The 17,719-nt window shown below is 41.2% G+C and overlaps 1 protein-coding gene across 1 annotated transcript; it reads right to left on the bottom strand.

The window, feature by feature from the left end:
* Positions 1-1,224: 1,224 nt before the first annotated feature.
* Positions 1,225-10,841, bottom strand: LOC124261564. The gene is made up of 8 exons (XM_046695891.1): positions 10,591-10,841; positions 9,060-9,169; positions 7,351-7,419; positions 6,626-6,749; positions 5,789-5,940; positions 3,657-3,728; positions 1,765-1,885; positions 1,225-1,471 (listed from the first exon to the last, which is right to left on the bottom strand). Exons 1-8 carry the CDS (start codon positions 10,643-10,645, stop codon positions 1,353-1,355), a joined length of 822 nt encoding a protein of 273 aa, XP_046551847.1. The 5' UTR covers positions 10,646-10,841; the 3' UTR covers positions 1,225-1,352.
* Between the last annotated feature and the right edge of the window lie 6,878 nt (positions 10,842-17,719).

Raw genomic sequence — 17,719 nt, 5'->3', positions numbered from 1 at the left:
GCTTCCTGAGGGATGCTTGATTTCCTTGCTTCCCGAGGGATGCTTGATTTCCTTGCTTCCTGAGGGATTTCCTTGCTTCCTGAGGGATGCTTGATTTCCTTGCTTCCCGAGGGATGCTTAATTTCCTGAGGGATTCTTGCTTCCTGCTTCCTGAGGGATGCTTGATTTCCTTGCTTCCCGAGGGATGTTTGATTTCCTTGCTTCCTGAGGGATTCTTGGTTTCCTTGCTTCCCGAGGGATGCTTGATTTCCTTGCTTCCTGAAGGATGCTTGATTTCCTTGCTTCCTGAAGGATTCTTGGTTTCCTTGCTTCCCGAGGGATTCTTGGTTTCCTTGCTTCCTGAGGGATTCTTGGTTTCCTTGCTTCCTGAGGGATGCTTGATTTCCTTGCTTCCTGAAGGATTCTTGGTTTCCTTACTACCTGATGGATGCTTAATTTCCTTGCTTCCTGAGTGATTCTTGGTTTCCTTGCTTCCGGAGTGATTCTTGGTTTCCTTGCTTCCGGAGTGATTCTTGGTTTCCTTGCTTCCGGAGTGATTCTTGGTTTCCTTGCTTCCCGAGGGATTCTTGGTTTCCTTGCTCCCTGAGTGAATCTTGGTTTCCTTGCTTCCGGAGTGATTCTTGGTTTCCTTGCTTCCTGAGGGATTCTTGGTTTCCTTGCTTCCTGAGTGATTCTTGGTTTCCTTGCTTCCTGAGGGATTCTTGGTTTCCTTGCTTCCTGAGTGATTCTTGGTTTCCTTGCTTCCTGAGCGAATCTTGGTTTCCTTGCTTCCGGAGTGATTCTTGGTTTCCTTGCTTCCGGAGTGATTCTTGGTTTCCTTGCTTCCTGAGTGATTCTTGGTTTCCTTGCTTCCGGAGTGATTCTTGGTTTCCTTGCTTCCGGAGTGATTCTTGGTTTCCTTGCTTCCTGAGGGATTCTTGGTTTCCTTGCTTCCTGAGGGATTCTTGGTTTCCTTGCTTCCTGAGGGATTCTTGGTTTCCTTGCTTCCTGAGGGATTCTTGGTTTCCTTGCTTCCTGAGGGATTCTTGGTTTCCTTGCTTCCGGAGTGATTCTTGGATTCCTTGCTTCCGGAGTGATTCTTGGTTTCCTTGCTTCCGGAGTTATTCTTGGTTTCCTTGCTTCCTGAGGGATTCTTGGTTTCCTTGCTTCCGGAGTGATTCTTGGTTTCCTTGCTTCCGGAGTGATTCTTGGTTTCCTTACTTCCTGAGGGATTCTTGGTTTCCTTGCTTCCTGAGGGATTCTTGGTTTCCTTGCTTCCGGAGTGATTCTTGCTTTCCTTGCTTCCTGAGTGATTCTTGCTTTCCTTGCTTCCTGAGGGATTCTTGGTTTCCTTGCTTCCTTGGGAAGTCTTACTATCCTCGATTCCTGGGTAGCCCCTTACTGGTAGGCCCTGCGGGTTTTAGTGGGTTATCTTTTGATTCCTGGTGGGCACCGGGAGGAGGGGCAACGTGGTTGTCAGGGACCTCCTCACCTAGTTCAACAACGAAACTTTGCTACAACGATCTAAAAGCATAACCTAAAATAAAATACACAAGGTAATATAGCGTTCCATGGAACCCTTGAATAATAAAGTATTTAACTGTGTCCTGTCTTATAGAAATAATCACGTCGCAGGACGTATTGCTGGTGAGCCTGACCCAGAGAAGTTTACATGAAACTACAATGTATATCAATTTTCAATCAAAGGCCCAGTGTTTTAGGAAAAGTATCAACAAGTTAAAAGCCACACTGAGCGCCGATGTATCTCTGCATCCATAGGCCTACCTCTCCCGGGTATCTTTGCCTTGTTGCATCCGGGTCCTTCGCAGCAATAAGAACACTTTCCATACGCCTCATCTTCATCCCAACAGTCGTCGTCATTGTTTTCTTGTAGGTTCATGCATGACTGGGGTTGACAGAAACAACGGTGTTATCAAAGGTATAACACTTGAACCACACCATAATGTAACGGTGTTATCAAAGGTATAACACTTGAAGTACACCATAATGTAACGGTGTTATCAAAGGTATAACACTTGAACCACACCATAATGTAACGGTGTTGGTATAACACTTGAAGCACACCATAATGTAACGGTGTTGGTATAACACTTGAACCACACCATAATGTAAGAGTATAAGATTTACCCGACTCTGTCCTCACTCTCTTATAGTGTTAGTCTTTGGGGTGGAAAGTCGGGTGGAGGTTTATTGACCAAACACGGAATAACCCGTGCTGCTCCTGTGGGTAGAGAAGTTTTACCGAAGGGGGCAAGGTCTCAGGGTTTGAAGGTCGAGCGGGTGCCCAAAGTCCAGACAGGTATAAAATCGTGGAATTTTATTGCTAATAAATGATGATGAAACACACACACACACACACACACACACACACACACACACACACACACACACACACACACACACACACACACACACACACACACACACACACACACACACCACAAAAAAAAAAAAAAAAAAGAAAACCCAAACAAAACAACAACAACAAACAAAAAAACAAAACAAAACAAAAACAAACAACAACATTGACCTAGGCACAGTTTCACAAAACGACTATTTGGACTACAACTATCACAGGCCTGTGTTAAAGTAATATTTTGACAATCATCTTCCCTAAAACTGCTTAGTGGAACTGGGAACTCTTGGCCCATATATGTTGGGAATGCAAAGAATTCTTTTGAGTCAAGTTCACGGAGTTTGGAAGATCAGGAAGGTCTGGGTGGAGATGCAGGGTTACAGTCACGTCAGAAGGTCTGGTGGGCAATAAGCAGAGGATAGGTTAGGGCAATCGTCGATTATCCAGCTCCATTCTATCGTGACACAACGGAGATGTGCATTGGATGATCAAGTTGGGTCAAGTCTACAACACAAAACCTTTTCAAGGCTTTTGACTCATTCACCTTGAACGATGATGTTGTAAAACTATTGGTCACCAACATACATTTAGAAAAAGGTCTTATACACTTACACCGAGAAGGATCATTCATATATAGCGTTCGCTCGTCACGCTGAAGACCCGGGTTCGATTCCCCACATGGGTACAATGTGTGAAGCCCATTTATGGTGTCCCCCGCCGTGATATTGCTGGAATATTGCTAACAGCGGCGTAAATCTAAACTCACTCACACATTCAGATATACTGACGGGAAGAAGAAAGTATACTCTTGAAGTAAAATAGACTTGACAAAAGAGCCACCAAAGCTTTCAGACCCGTGAAGATCCGGGGTAGAATAGGTCTTCAGCAACCTATGTGCTTGCCATAAAAAAGGCGACTATCTTGTCGTAAGAGGCGACTAACGGGATCGGGTGGTCAGTTTCGCTGACTTGGTTGACACATGTCATCGGTTCCCAATTGCGCAGATCGATGCTCATGCTGTTGATCACTGGACTGTCTGGTCCAGACTCGGTTATTTACAGACCGCCGCCATATAGCTGGAATATTGCTGAGTGCGGCGTAAAACTAAACTCACTCACTCACTCACCAAAGCTTTCAAGGCGTTACCGAAACACTCAAGATGCTAAACGCTTCTCTGACAACCGCATCAATCTAATACATCATCATCGAACATCGATTTCTGGTTTGTTTTGTTTCCAGACGCTATATCAAATATGGGTGTGTGCTCACTTTGGATTATTCGTGACGACATGCAACTAACCTGTAACTTGGAGCACATCTTGGTGATAACGGAGTGTTTTGACCCATAGTGTACAGTGGTGAGGCAAGCGGTCTGGAAATATCAACACAAAGTATTTAGTGAAACAACAATGACTTGTTAATCAGAGAAAAAAAACAGGTTGATTGGTACTATCACCTTTGGTTTGGCTGCATACAAAATTGTTTCTCGGGCAATAATTTTTCAGAAATATCTAGACGGGGGTAGGCTTTTTATCTTTTGTTTCTATTGAAAACAAAGTCGATGAAATACAAACAACAAGATTACCACAATCACAACTGAGCTCACATTAAAGTCGGCTCAGCAATAGAAACGGGAAAGCTCAGTTTCATGGATAAGAGATTCTGGAGTTTGGAAAATAATTGTCAATAAGATAAAACTCTTAGAATTAAAAGTGACCGGCTGAACCCCAGCATTTAGCTTTGTTCATAATGAAGCCTTGGAGTGAATAATGCGGTGAATAAATAATAAATAATAATAAGTTTATATACAAACTAAGTTGGTCAGTCTTTACAACGGTAACAGGTCAAAAGGGCCGCATGACAAAAGGGCACCAAAAGGGCATCAAAACGGAAAAGTCAAAAGGGCCACAAGAAAGTCAAAAGGGCCGCAAGAAAGTCAAAAGGGCCGCAAACCCATAGTCAAAAGGGCAGCATCAAAAGGTCAAAAGGGCCCCATCAGAAAGTCAAAAGAGCCTCAGACCCCTAGTCAGAAGGGCCCCATATAAAAACACAATAACATCGATCTTTTTTTTTAAAGTGTATTACAGTAAAATGTTATACATCTATACAATGTATACTTTATACACAATAGTTCAGTTTTTAATAAGATATTTTTTCAATATTTGAAAGAAAATGCTGACAAAGAATAGATGTATGTGATGGTTATTTATTTCATGTAAGTAACAAAACATGATTATGACAAATACTTTGGCAGAGAAATAAACAATCTGTCTATATTAGCAAATGGGTGGTATGCTGGTTTTTCCTCACTTTATTGATTATTCAAAAACATATATCTCAATGGAAGGGTAGATTCTATGTAGCATTTATAGATTTCCGTAAAGCCTGCGACTCTGTTGATAAAAAATGTATAATTATATCACTAAATCAGATAGCGTTATCAGGAAACATTTTGAGTGCTTTACGGGCTATTTATAAAAAGAGTGAAAAATACAGAAAGTTTAATGATTCTCTCTCAGAGGTATTTGAATCAACCATGGGACTACGTCGTTGAGTTTTCAAACACTTCTCACACTTTACTGCCATGGTAGAGGGAAGTGATATCCAAAACAAGTCTATCCAGGATTTTATAGTCACATATTGACACTGAGTCAACTCAACTGAGACATGTATTTCAATTGTAAGGTTTATAAACAATGAAAACAACACTCTAAAATATTCTGACAGTATTCACTGAAGAGCAAAGAAATCTTAGGGATTAGTGACAGCTTACATGATTGTCAAAACACAAATATGGCATCAAAGGGATATGTGTTTTTGTGAAATATTTTAGTTTCTTACAGGTGGGTTGTGGTACTGTACTATTGTTAAATGCATTTCTCTGCCAAAGTATTTGTCATAATCATAAATCATTTTTATGCTTAGATGAAATAAATAAACATCACATACATCTATTCTTTGTCAGCATTTGCTTTCAGATATTGAAAAAAATATCATATTAAACTGAACTAGTATGTATAAAGTATACATTGTACAGATGTATAACCTTTCACTATAATACATTTTTTTTATATGGGGCCCTTTTGACTAGGGGTTTGCGGCCCTTTTGACCTTTTGATGCGGCCCTTTTGACTAGGGGTTTGCGACCCTTTTGACCTTTTGATGCGGCCCTTTTGACTAGGGGTTTGCGACCCTTTTGACCTTTTGATGCGGCCCTTTTGACTAGGGGTTTGCGGCCCTTTTGACCTTTTGATGCGGCCCTTTTGACTAGGGGTTTGCGGCCCTTTTGACCTTTTGATGCGGCCCTTTTGACTAGGACCCTTTACAACTACCAACAGTCTGTAGACGAACATAGTGCGCTGTTAATATCGCAGTCGCAACATAAACACACTGACAGTTTGGATGTCCAGACGTCATACTTCGTGTACTCACGGCATTGTCGGGGCAGGTGTGGAGGTGGTCTGGCTGACTGCACAGAGCGTTGTCCGTCTCGCCATTGCACACATAACACTGATGCCCTTCCGTCTGTCCGTCTCCGGCTATCTTTGCCCCGTCGGTGACGGGAGGCTTGGTCGTCGGTACCTCTACAACACAAATCAGTGAGTGAGCGGGTGTGACTTCAATTGGAACTGTTTTCAGTATATTACGGTATTGGAGTCCGAGATCAGTCATAAAAAGAAGAACCTGTGTTTCACAGGCCGTTTACACTCATGGGTTGGAATCTAGGATTCGAACATGGACCAGCCGATGCCTGAACTAAAGAATGCACAGAATTGAGGTACTTGAAGAGGGCGGCGCCAGAAAATGTTGACTATAGAGCGAAAACGGTATATGCAGCTGTTCTTTGATCCACAGTGATAATAATGTCTGCATCATACGCCAATACAAGTTTGTTTGTTTGTTTGTTTAACGCCGCACTCAGAAATATTCCAGCTATATGGCACCGCTCTGTCAATAATCAAGTCTGGACCAAACAATCCTGTGATCAACAGCATGAGCATCGATCTATGCAACTGGGATATGATGACATGTGTCAACCAAGTCAGCGAGCCTGACCACCCGATCCCGTTAGTCGCCTCTTACGACAAGCCTGGGTTGCTGAAGATCAATTCTAACCGGGATCTTCACGGGTACGCCCATATAAGAGGTTGGTCTACCTTAAAATAAGGACGTATGGGACGTCTGTCCTTAATTTGTGGAGTCGTGAATCCGATAACCAGCTAACAGCAAACATCTGACTGCGATACAAGGTAGAAGTCCTTGAGTTACCTTCCATAATGATGGCGTCAACATTGCAGTGGGGCTTCTGGCAGCAGAACGCACAGCGGTCACCGTCGAGGAAGGCCCCAGAGTCGCACCTGTCGGTGTTGTTGCCTTCCAACTCATAACAGGTCTGGAAGGTGATAAGCGGAAGTTAACATGTTAGGGATTTAGATAAGGTAGAATCAGCGTGATGAGATTTATCTTTCTGATCCAGTGGATGCGTTGGGTGACTTTGTCGGCAGGAAACTGACATGACTGGGTATATCTGTGGCTAGTTCCACATCGACAAGAATGTTTGGAGGGTGAGAGGTGCCATACTAATTACTGGATAATACTTTTACTGCTGCTGTGAAATCCTAAAAGATAGGCACTTTTCTTCCATTAGGCCAAGGACTAGGTATGAGAGTGACAAACTAAGGATATTATCGAGGCGAATGAGGGATTCGAACAGGTCCAATTGTGCGAGGGTGCATTGAGAATATCCAGCAGATATCAGTATACCGCGTAGAAACTAACTAGAGCATCTACCCTCAAACACTAACTTTTTTATAGAGTCGGATGAGGATTGGCATCGTCCTTCACTAGCGCTTTTCAAATGCACAATAAAGAGTATTAACATCTTCTTGTCCCCAAACCATTTATTGCTAGTACGTAGATTAAATAGTTTGACTGAAAATGTACTGACGTCGGTAGGTGGCGCTGGGAGGTGTATAAATACTTCAATATCTCACCTCTTTCTTCATACATCCCAGCTGAGGATGAAGGTGACCTCTCTCCTTCCTTAATATGGAGTAGCACACCTGGCACAAACAACGATACAGGTGTTCACAAACTATACTAAACAGACTGCAGATATGCTTTAAACGTTAGTATGTGAACAAGGGAGATAATGCTTGACAGAATGTTTGCATCAACAATTGAATGTCCAGCTCATGAAAACCCATGTAAGGCTCTAAAAGAAAGAAAGCTTAACAAAACCTAAAATACTTTTTCAATGAACGCAATACTTTGCGATAATTTAATGTATGATTGCATACAAAGAGCTGTTTTAGACTTCCTCGTTAAAGCGGGTAAGTACGACGTAGTTTAACTGAACAAAAATATAACAGTTTGTTAAGTGTTGGGCGCATATAGGCCTTTTAAGGCCCAAGGTCGCCCTAAAACCTTATCTATCTACCTACCTACCTTTGTATCTACACCGAAACGTAGCATACATTGTAACAAAGACGTTGCACATCCAGAAGAGCATTTCCCTTGTTACACTATGGAACGGCTTACATTGATACATGAGGTGAGGTGAGGTGAAATTGGGTTTAACGTCGTGCTTGAGAATATTTCGCTCATATGACGACGTGCATGCGTGTGTATGTGTATGTGCGGCTGCTTGTACTAGCCCAGACTGAAGCTGGTTTTATAGTGCTAGCCCACTGAGATACCATGCCGCAGTGAAGCATGAATACCCCACTCAGACACATTATACTGACTCCGAGCCGACCAGTCCTTGTTGTACCCATAATGCCGAGCGCCAGGCGGGGACCAACAAGTACCATATTTTAACGTCTTTAGGTATGACGCGGTCGGGGAGGCGGTCAACATTGGTACATAACACATACAGCAAAGAATTTTTATTCCATGTCCACTTTCGGCTAATTTACCATATCCTCCATTCTGAAACTATTAAATCAGTTCTGTTGTTACAGGAATATATATATATACTGGACAAAATAAGTTAGGGATATTGCTATTTTTATGATTGATATTTTATCAGTGTGTCAATGAATAAATAGATCATTATTAATAATTTCAAAATTTACATATATCCCTAACTATGTTTGTCCATTATATATTCACCACGAACAATTACGCTGCCGGGAAAAGGACAATATACTTGAAAACTTGTTTGACCTCACAATTACAGGCATTAACAAAGATTAATTACTATCCTGAAACGGACTCCTAAACAATACAGATTTAAGGTCAAGCACACAGCTACGATAACCCTTTCAAATACATCAACACGGATAACCATTTCTTGTTTGAAACAATGGTGTGTAGGCTACTTTCCTTTTGATCATAGCAACTGATCATCGTGCTAACAAACGTTGACTGCTGATCAATCATTATCCTAGTTTAAAAAAGTAATTTTATGAATTAAGAAAGTCTGTTGCATGGTCTCGTATGGTATTTCGTAGTGGCCACTGTATAATCAGGAGTATTCTGCAGGCACAAGAACGTTTGTTTCAGGATATTTCGTTTTCTTTTGGGGCGGTTAGGTAGCCTGGTGGGTAAAGCGTTCGCTCGTCACGCTGAAGACCCGGGTTCAGTTCCACACATGGGTACAACGTGTGAAGCCCATTTCTGGCGTCCCCTGCCGTGAAATTGGAATATTGCTAAAAGCGGCGTGAAACTAAATTCACTCGTTTTCTTTTGTGAAACATACCTCATCCTGCTCGCACGTGACTTCATCAAATGTGCAGTCGTCGGGGTCGTCAGGGTCATCGCACGTGTAGCACGTGAGAGGGGAGAGCGGGGCGGCATCCACGTGTAGTACTGACAAACAAGTTGGCTAGCGATATCACAAAGTATTTAATAGGGTACGTTTGGAGATATAGAAATGGCATAAGTCGTTTTTAAGTTATATATTCATCAAAACACATTTCACAGTTGTTTTCTTGCACAAACACCCCACTGAACAGATTGACATGGGAAACAACCCGTAAAGATTCGGGTTAGAACTGATATTCAGTTACAAATGCTTGTCGTAAGAGGCGACTAACGGGTTCGGGTGGTCAGACTCGCTGATTTGGTTGACACATGTCATCGGTTCCCAATTGCGTAGATCGATGTTCATGCTGTTGATCACTGGATTGTCTGGTCCAAACTCGATCATTTACAGATCGCCGTGATATAGCTGGAATATTGCTGAGTGCGGCGTAAAACTAAACTCATTCATTCACTGATACGGAAAACGAAGGCGAGTGAGTTGTCGGCGAGCTGGGTGGAATGGGGTGCTGTTTAGACACACATCACTAACTCCGAACACCCAGTTGTTTGTTTGTTGTTTAATGACGTACTCAGCAATTTACCAGCAATGTAACGGTGGTCTGTATATAACTGAATCTGGACCAGACAATCCAGTGATTGACACAACGAACTTCGATCTACGCTATTGGGATATGACAATACGCATGAACCAAGTAAGCGAGCCTGACCACCCGATCCGGTTAGTCGTCTCTTACAACACGCATGGGTTGCCGAGGACCAATTCCGACCCAGATCACCAAATAATATAACTAGGGGGCTTAATGTGCAGTTGCTTCGAGGTATGGAAATATACTCATGCCAATAATGGTTGTCACCCCCTCCCTAACCCCCATCACCCCCACCTCTCCAATTAAAAAATTGAAGGGGGTGACAACCATTATTGGTATAATAGTAAATCACATTAAATATACTCAGTCAAAAAAGTTAAGGAGCCCCCACTTTTCAAAATTAAAGTATATGATAGTTCATATTATGATCCATACAATACTTAGATATTAAATATTGGGGTGATCCTTAACTCTTTTTGTTGAGTATACGTAATGCTACAGTTGTGAGACGTATTGCGTGACTGAATGACTATGAGATCTCTCACACATAAACAGTACTTGTTTGGAATGGAGAATAAACTGTTCTGGGCAAGAACCCGAAATGAAAATATAAAGTACCTCAATCGTACGGAAGCCCAGATGGGACATTGCTTTCTCGCCTTCAAATACGGCCGCGACAAAGCGAGAACACGAGACGAGAAAGCGATATACAAAAATGATAATCCGTGTGCTTATAATATACAGTATTTTTCTCATTTTCATAAAAACTCCGTGAGGAATGCATATAACTTATGTCAATAACTCAACCTATTTAACTACAAATAGTTGACTTTACGGACATAACTTACAAACTTACCATCATATAACAATTGATCTTACCTTGCGCAATGGATAATCCCACAACGAGTACCCACAGTGGTGGGGACATGGCCATGGGTACGGTGTATTGTGTTTAAATGTCCAGGCCAACAGAAGCTTTAATACCACCCGACACCCCACGCCTTAATTTATTGGCACCAGGATTCCGAAAAATGATACAACACTGTTCGCCTCGTTCTGATGTAGTAGGTAACTCTGGGGCCTGTCTCACTGACGCTGTTCAAATAGACATTTTTAAACATTGATGTACAGCAAGGGTGTGGCTTTGGACCTTGTGTTTTTGGCGTCTTATCTCAGATTTGTTGACACGTATATGCAGGATGCCCCTGGGTAAGCAAGGTTTAAATGATTTATTATCAAGGCAAGAGTTTAAAGAGTAATGGTTATTTGATTTTGAAATTACATTTTGTGATATACAATTTATGTGGAAAGGTTATGGCTAATATTTTAGGGTTGGTTTTTTCCTTTCTTATTGTGTAATGAATTAGAGCACAAGGCGTCTGTACAATAGTTCCCGTTTTTCAGATCTGAAATTATTAACACTATTATTTTCAGCTAGATGAGATTTCAGTGGTTTATGTATTGATGTTTGTTGTTTATGAAAAAGTAGCTATTACACACGGGTCGTTACCCTTTTCATTAATACCCTAAAAAAATGTCGGTCTTGTGAAACAGGTGAAAATAATTACTGATTAATGTTAACAAAGAAGGCGAAAACAACCCAAAGTCTCCTATAGTAAAATATGAACCTTTAGTCTACATCTGAAATATTTTGGGAGGGGCGCATGAATTGATTCGCAAATAACCTCTGCAGTGTTCTTGGTTACAATACAATGTATACTGTGCGGGGAGACTGGACTTCTTCACAGACACCTGGCGAGACCCCGATAATCTTCCCACAACAACAACATTAGTTATGGTAAATGAGCTTATTGTAACTGTGCATATAAAGACCTCCCGAGAACTTCTTCAGTGATATAATCTATATGCCAGAGACAATATGTCTGTACGACATCTTCAGTGATAACACGTCTTGATGTGAGACAACATATTTTGCATGACGTCTTCAATGACACGTCTTTACGACATATTCAGTGACGACATATGACTATCCGACTTCCTCGTCATTGTGTTTAACGTTTAACGACGCGAACACACACGCAAACAAAGACGAACACTATATTCATATTTTACGGGGGAGTAGTCATTATATGGTCAAGTGAGAAGGCATTTTATTTTGATGAACCAATTCCAAACTGTTCCAGAATTAGTTCGGTGTTAATATTCACAATGAACTCTAAATTTGTGATTCTGCCAGGCGGTTATTATGTCATATTTCGGGGTCAAATTGTAAGTCTTTGGTCAACATATGATTACTAAAAGTGCGACTGTCAGTAACGTAAAAGCTCACAGCTCATAGATTTAGTGAATAAATATATTTGTAAAAATGCTTCGACATTGTGAGTTACACAATCCATAGCCAATAAATCCAACCTGACGATAATGGCAAAACCAGTTTAACATTGTGTATTGACAAGTATGGACATTAGATCCAAGACGGTGTGATTACGGTGTGTCAGTGTGTCGTAGATAAGTGTGCCTGTTGACCGTAGATAACATCGTGGCATTTATCAAAGGTTTCCAATAAGGGTGTGGGGGCGCAGAAGGAGACACGCCCAGTCACGGATCTCAGACAGGCACAGCTGGGAAACAAGGAATGTGTGGATACCGAGTTCCACAACGTGATCCAAGGTTAAGACTATTGTAGGTTTGGCTAAGGTATGGAGTTACCACAGTCGTCACATTAAACACGCTATAATATATGGAGCTCAGAATGGTTAGGTTCCATACTGCCTACAGTTCCAAACTGCCTACACCCCAAACTGCCAACAAAAATATTGTAGGCAGCGTTGGAAATGATATTTTGCCCTGTAGAATAATGAAACAGCCCAATTATCAATAAAGCAGGGGTGTGTCGTTTGGAGTAAGGTAGTAGTAGTTATTTGCTTTATTTAATGTGGCACGCACAACTAAGGTATTTCGGTGACGGTGTAGTACACTTATACAAGAAATGAGGGGAACAAAAACTAGAAATTTTGAAAGTGTGGTGTTACTACCCCCCTCCCCCAAAAAAACACCCAACAACTGAGTATTAAGGGAAATTTGAATGGGATGCCGAATTAAAAAGGTAAAAACAAATATGAAATAGGTAAAGAGTATTAGAAATTTTGAAATTAATATAGATGTGGTGTAGTAAATGGTTATAAAGTAAAAAGAACATATATACATATTTATAACAATTTTTAAAATGGTAAAAAAGAGTATTATTGTTTTTGTTGCTAGATTGTTTGGTATAATTTTGTATGAATGAGATATTTAGTGAGTGGTTTAATTAATTTGGGATTTGTTAGAATGTGCTTGAAATCAGAAGAGTACTACTGGTTTTGGTACCTACATACCCCCCCAAAAAGTCTTAAACAATCTCCCGGGCAAACTCCAGTATCTTCACAGCAGAACTCGCAGCCATAGTTCAGGCCTTGCAAACAACATCTGACCAAACAAACGTAGGATTTTGTTGTTTAACGCCCGTTTGAGATCAATGGCTTAAAAATCGAACGAAAATGTTGACGATTAATTTTGTGTTTCCAACACATTTTCCAAGAACCTTGCAATGGTAACAGACACCTTGGTAGCTTACGAGTACTTCAAAAAGAGGTTCTTTAAGGCATTGTGATTTATCAGCGCCTCTGAAGCCTGGTAGTTCAGGCCACAGGAACAGTGCGAAAAGTGTCCGGTACGATCGTACTGAAGTATAAGTAACATTAAGCGTTTGATTTTTCACCATTCATCAATGGCATTGAAATGTGGGGATGTCAATGAATGGGAAAAGGTATCACAGCGCCCTTATAACCATATACATTAATATTATAATTATGTTCGTTTGTACATTGACCCTTCGGGAGCACCATACATTTATTTCAAATGTGCAAGTGCTACGATCAAGGGCGAGCATCACGTGCTATTTGTGTATCCATCATAAAGCAAATATCAAGTTTCAGTAAACTGTTCTTTTTGCTCGATAATTTGGGAAACTGATGTCCTTGTTGATGAGCAAATAAGGGGCTTCGTCACCTTGACAATTGCTCAAAGATGGCAAGTAATTGGTTTGCGGAATGCTGGCATGTGATTGAGGGCTATTGCAAGAGCTGCATTGGTTGTCATCCATCGACTATCAGCCGATTGGCCAAAAAACATCAGCAAACTAATGACGAAGTGGAACACTTTCTATGGATAGGCAACTTCTTTGTTGCAGTAGTAGTTGCGACGTTTCGGTGTAGATCCTAACACCGTTATCAAGCAAATGATACACAACAATTGCACAAGGAGAAATATATACATGGCGGGTATTGGGTTTATACAATAGAAGAGGTTGAACAACAAGTCTCATGTCAACACACCGTACATCAACCTCTTCTATTGTGAAACCCAATACCCGCCATGTATATATTTCTCCTTGTGCAATTGTTGTGTATCATTTGCTTGGAACGGTGTTAGGATCTACACCGAAACGTCGCAACTACTACTGCAACAAAGAAGTTGTCTATCCATAAAAAGTGCTCCACTTCATCATACCAGCTTCTAAATGCCTCTAAAGGAAGTTAAACTAATGACGTTAATGATAAGATGTGATATGTTACCATTAGCGATCAGATCGAGCACAAGTCACAACCCCTAGGGAGGATACAGTGCTAGACCTCAGAATCACATGACTTCACCGCTTCAAGTGACGTGTTAAAAATGGGGTGGTTTGCAATTCGTCGTTTGTCCAACAAAACGGTCCGAAATCCCCTACAAATAGCCTACTCCAGCATAAAGCCTTTATGTATTGGAGTAAACCCTCCAACAAGAATGAAACGCAACGTCTAACACAGTCAATGACGAGGGTCAGGGATGTTATTGCAGTTGGCGGAAGTTACACCAGATATTGACATTGTGTTCAATTATTGATACTTATGTGATACGTTGAGGAGTGTATGGCAGAATCTTGAAGATGGACGCACCTGTTAACGTCATACGACCATATTCAGCACTACAAAATGAGTCAGTTGTTTGTAGGGCTGGATATCGCCCTGATTTTCATATTGCGATATATTGCAATAATTTAAGAGATATTGCAATACATGTTGTGATAAATTGACTGGAAGATTTCTGCCCAAGTGTGTACATCATAAATCCATAATAGCTCTCTGTGTGCGACATCATCTTCTCCGTTGCTGTTACACCATACTTTCAGGCTCCCGTCCCCATTGTGTATGGGTGTATGCCAGTGGTTTACAGATAAATAAAATAATATAGAGCCTTAATGTGGGATGTACTGCAACAACGTTTTACGAACAGAATGATAAAGGCAATAATATAACATGATTTTCATAGTCGGTGTTGTTTGCTTAAACAGAATGCACTTCAGTGCAGTATGTAATTATTGTTACTGTATGTCAATTCCAATATAAACATGTGTTAACATTAACTATTGCAAAATAAAACACAAGCATGATTTAGTTGAACTACTTGAGATTACAATCGCATGTGACCTCCAATAACTAACATCCTTGACTGGAATGTCATTATACAGCCCGGAGAGCGGAAGGTCGCGGGTTCGATCCCCGATCGCGTCATACCAAAAGACGTTAAAATATGGCACTTGTTGGTCCCTGCCTGGCGCTCGGCACTAATGGGTACAACAAGGACTGGTCGGCTCGGAGTCAGTATAATGTGTCTGAGTGGGGTATTCATGCTTCACTGCAGCATGGTGACTCAGTGGGCTAGCACTATAAAACCAGCTTAAGTCTGGGCTAGTACAAGCAGCAGCACATACACATACACACGCATGCACGTCGTCATATGAGCGAAATATTCTCAAGCACGACGTTAAACCCAATTTCACCTCACCTCACCTCACCTCACCTCATTATACAGTCCTACAATTCTTTATGACTCAGGCCTTTATGATAAATTGATATCATATGCCCCATTATGAAACAAACAAAAATACCAAAATACTGTGAACTGTGAAATGGTCACTCAGAGCCAGAGGCTCTACTAAAAAATACAAATAAAAATTGGTCCATTTGAGGCCACTTAATTCCTCCAAATGAAACCATTCAAACCCACAAAACGTAAGGCATTTGGTAGAATATTTGGCAATTTTGGTGCCACTTAGCATGACACTTCCACTTGTAAAATGTTACATGAAACCAACAGAAATAAAAGTATATTTGGCACTTTTAGAGCACAGTTTTTGCTATGGAAATCAAGGGCAGATAATTCAAATGGAGCTAGTTCTGGATGGCCCAATATATTGCAGAATCGGAACCATATCGCGATAATCGTATCGCGAGATACTGAACCGGTATATAACGGTAATATTGCACAGCCCTAGTTGTTTGATATGTTTGCTTCTGTGAATAAACTCCAGCTTTAGTTCTTTTTCGGTTATATATTCCATTTAATTAATCCTCAAGGGACTATTTATCCAGATAATAACTTAATCTGAGGTTGTTATAAGATCCCTTTGCTGTGGTTAATGGTAACATAGTGACATCATGAACAATATCGGATGTTGCGATGTGAACATATTGTGCTCTAAAAGCTAAATATAGCACTAACTAGGGACATTCTAAACATATCAAACTCATTTTGCAAGTTTGCCATCCAAAGACTATATAGAATAAGTCTGTGACAGAGGAGAAAAGAAAGCCCCGTAAGAGCAATACAAGACATCACAAGATGACAGCTGCCCAAAGACATGTAGTATATGACTGACTGACTGACTGACTGAGTTTAGTTTTACGCCGCTGTTAGTAAAATATTCCAGCAACATCACGGCGGGGGACACCAGAAATGGACTTCACACATTGTGCCCATGTGGGGAATCGAACCCGGGTCTTCGGCGTGACGAGCCAACGCTTTAACCACTAGGCTACCCCACAGCCCCTGTAGTATATGAATTCCCGTAATGTCGAAAGAGTGAGTTTGGTTTTACGCCGCTTTTAGCAATATTCCAGCAACATCACGGCGGGGATACCAGAAATGGGCTTCACACATTGTACCCATGTGGGGAATCGAACCCGGGTCTTCAGCGTGACGAGCGAACGCTTTAACCACTAGGCTACCCCATCGACCACTGTCGAAAGAAGGAACACGTCATAAACCATTTTATAATATTTACATGTATTACGGTATACAACAGCAAAATATCGGGGAGACAAACAGGGCGACAAATTTGTCGCCTTATCAATGTAGGCCAAATATAACAGTGTATGACAAACATTACTATTTAACGGGTTAACCTTTATCAAACACTTAACTGTCGGTAACTGTTCAATTACTTGAGCCTAAACAACCTAGTTATTCGGGTTTACATATTGTAAACTATTACATGGCGTTGATAGGTTGAAAAAACCCAGTGAACACACTTTGTGCATGTACCTGAATATTTTGTGTTTAAGTGGAAATACTGTTATCTGTATATTAATAAATATTTACTTTTTGACAGAAAATGGTTTGTTCTCCTTGTTGGGTGTATGCAGGGGCGAGATAATTAAGGTTACGGTAAGATGAGATTTCTCGGTTCAAGTGAACTTTACTTAGATACAGTGACGCGTGTGGCTGCTTGTACTATGTACACTTTGACCTTAGAAGTCGGTTGTACTTTGGTAGCCCCCGAGACACCATGCAGCAGTCACACTTGGATGTGCAACTGAAGGCACATTATACAGACTATGAGACAATCAGTCCTTGATTTCTTCCCTCATGTTGAAGGCCTGGGCACCGTTCCTCAAATCAATCGTAGCGCTAAGACAGTCGTAAGTCTAGGTTAAAGTATGGGAGTTACGATCATCGTTTTGAGGAACGGGGCCCTAGTGTGCAACAAAAAGTTCTACCTTTTAACATTTGTGGATGGACATGGCCACGAGATCGAACCACCGACCTAACACTCACCGGGCAGAGGCACTATCCATTGGACCACGGATACGGTCTTATGGATATTTGAGTGAGTGAGTGAGTTTAGTTTTACGCCGCACTCAGCAATATTCCAGCTATATGGCGGCGGTCTGTAAATAATCGA

This window comes from Haliotis rubra, unplaced genomic scaffold (genome assembly GCF_003918875.1).
Source record: "Haliotis rubra isolate DU_JTF1 unplaced genomic scaffold, ASM391887v1 Scf80, whole genome shotgun sequence".
Classification (NCBI taxonomy): domain Eukaryota; kingdom Metazoa; phylum Mollusca; class Gastropoda; order Lepetellida; family Haliotidae; genus Haliotis; species Haliotis rubra.
Note: the sequence above shows the minus strand (reverse complement) of the source record. Positions and strands in the feature narration are given on the sequence as shown.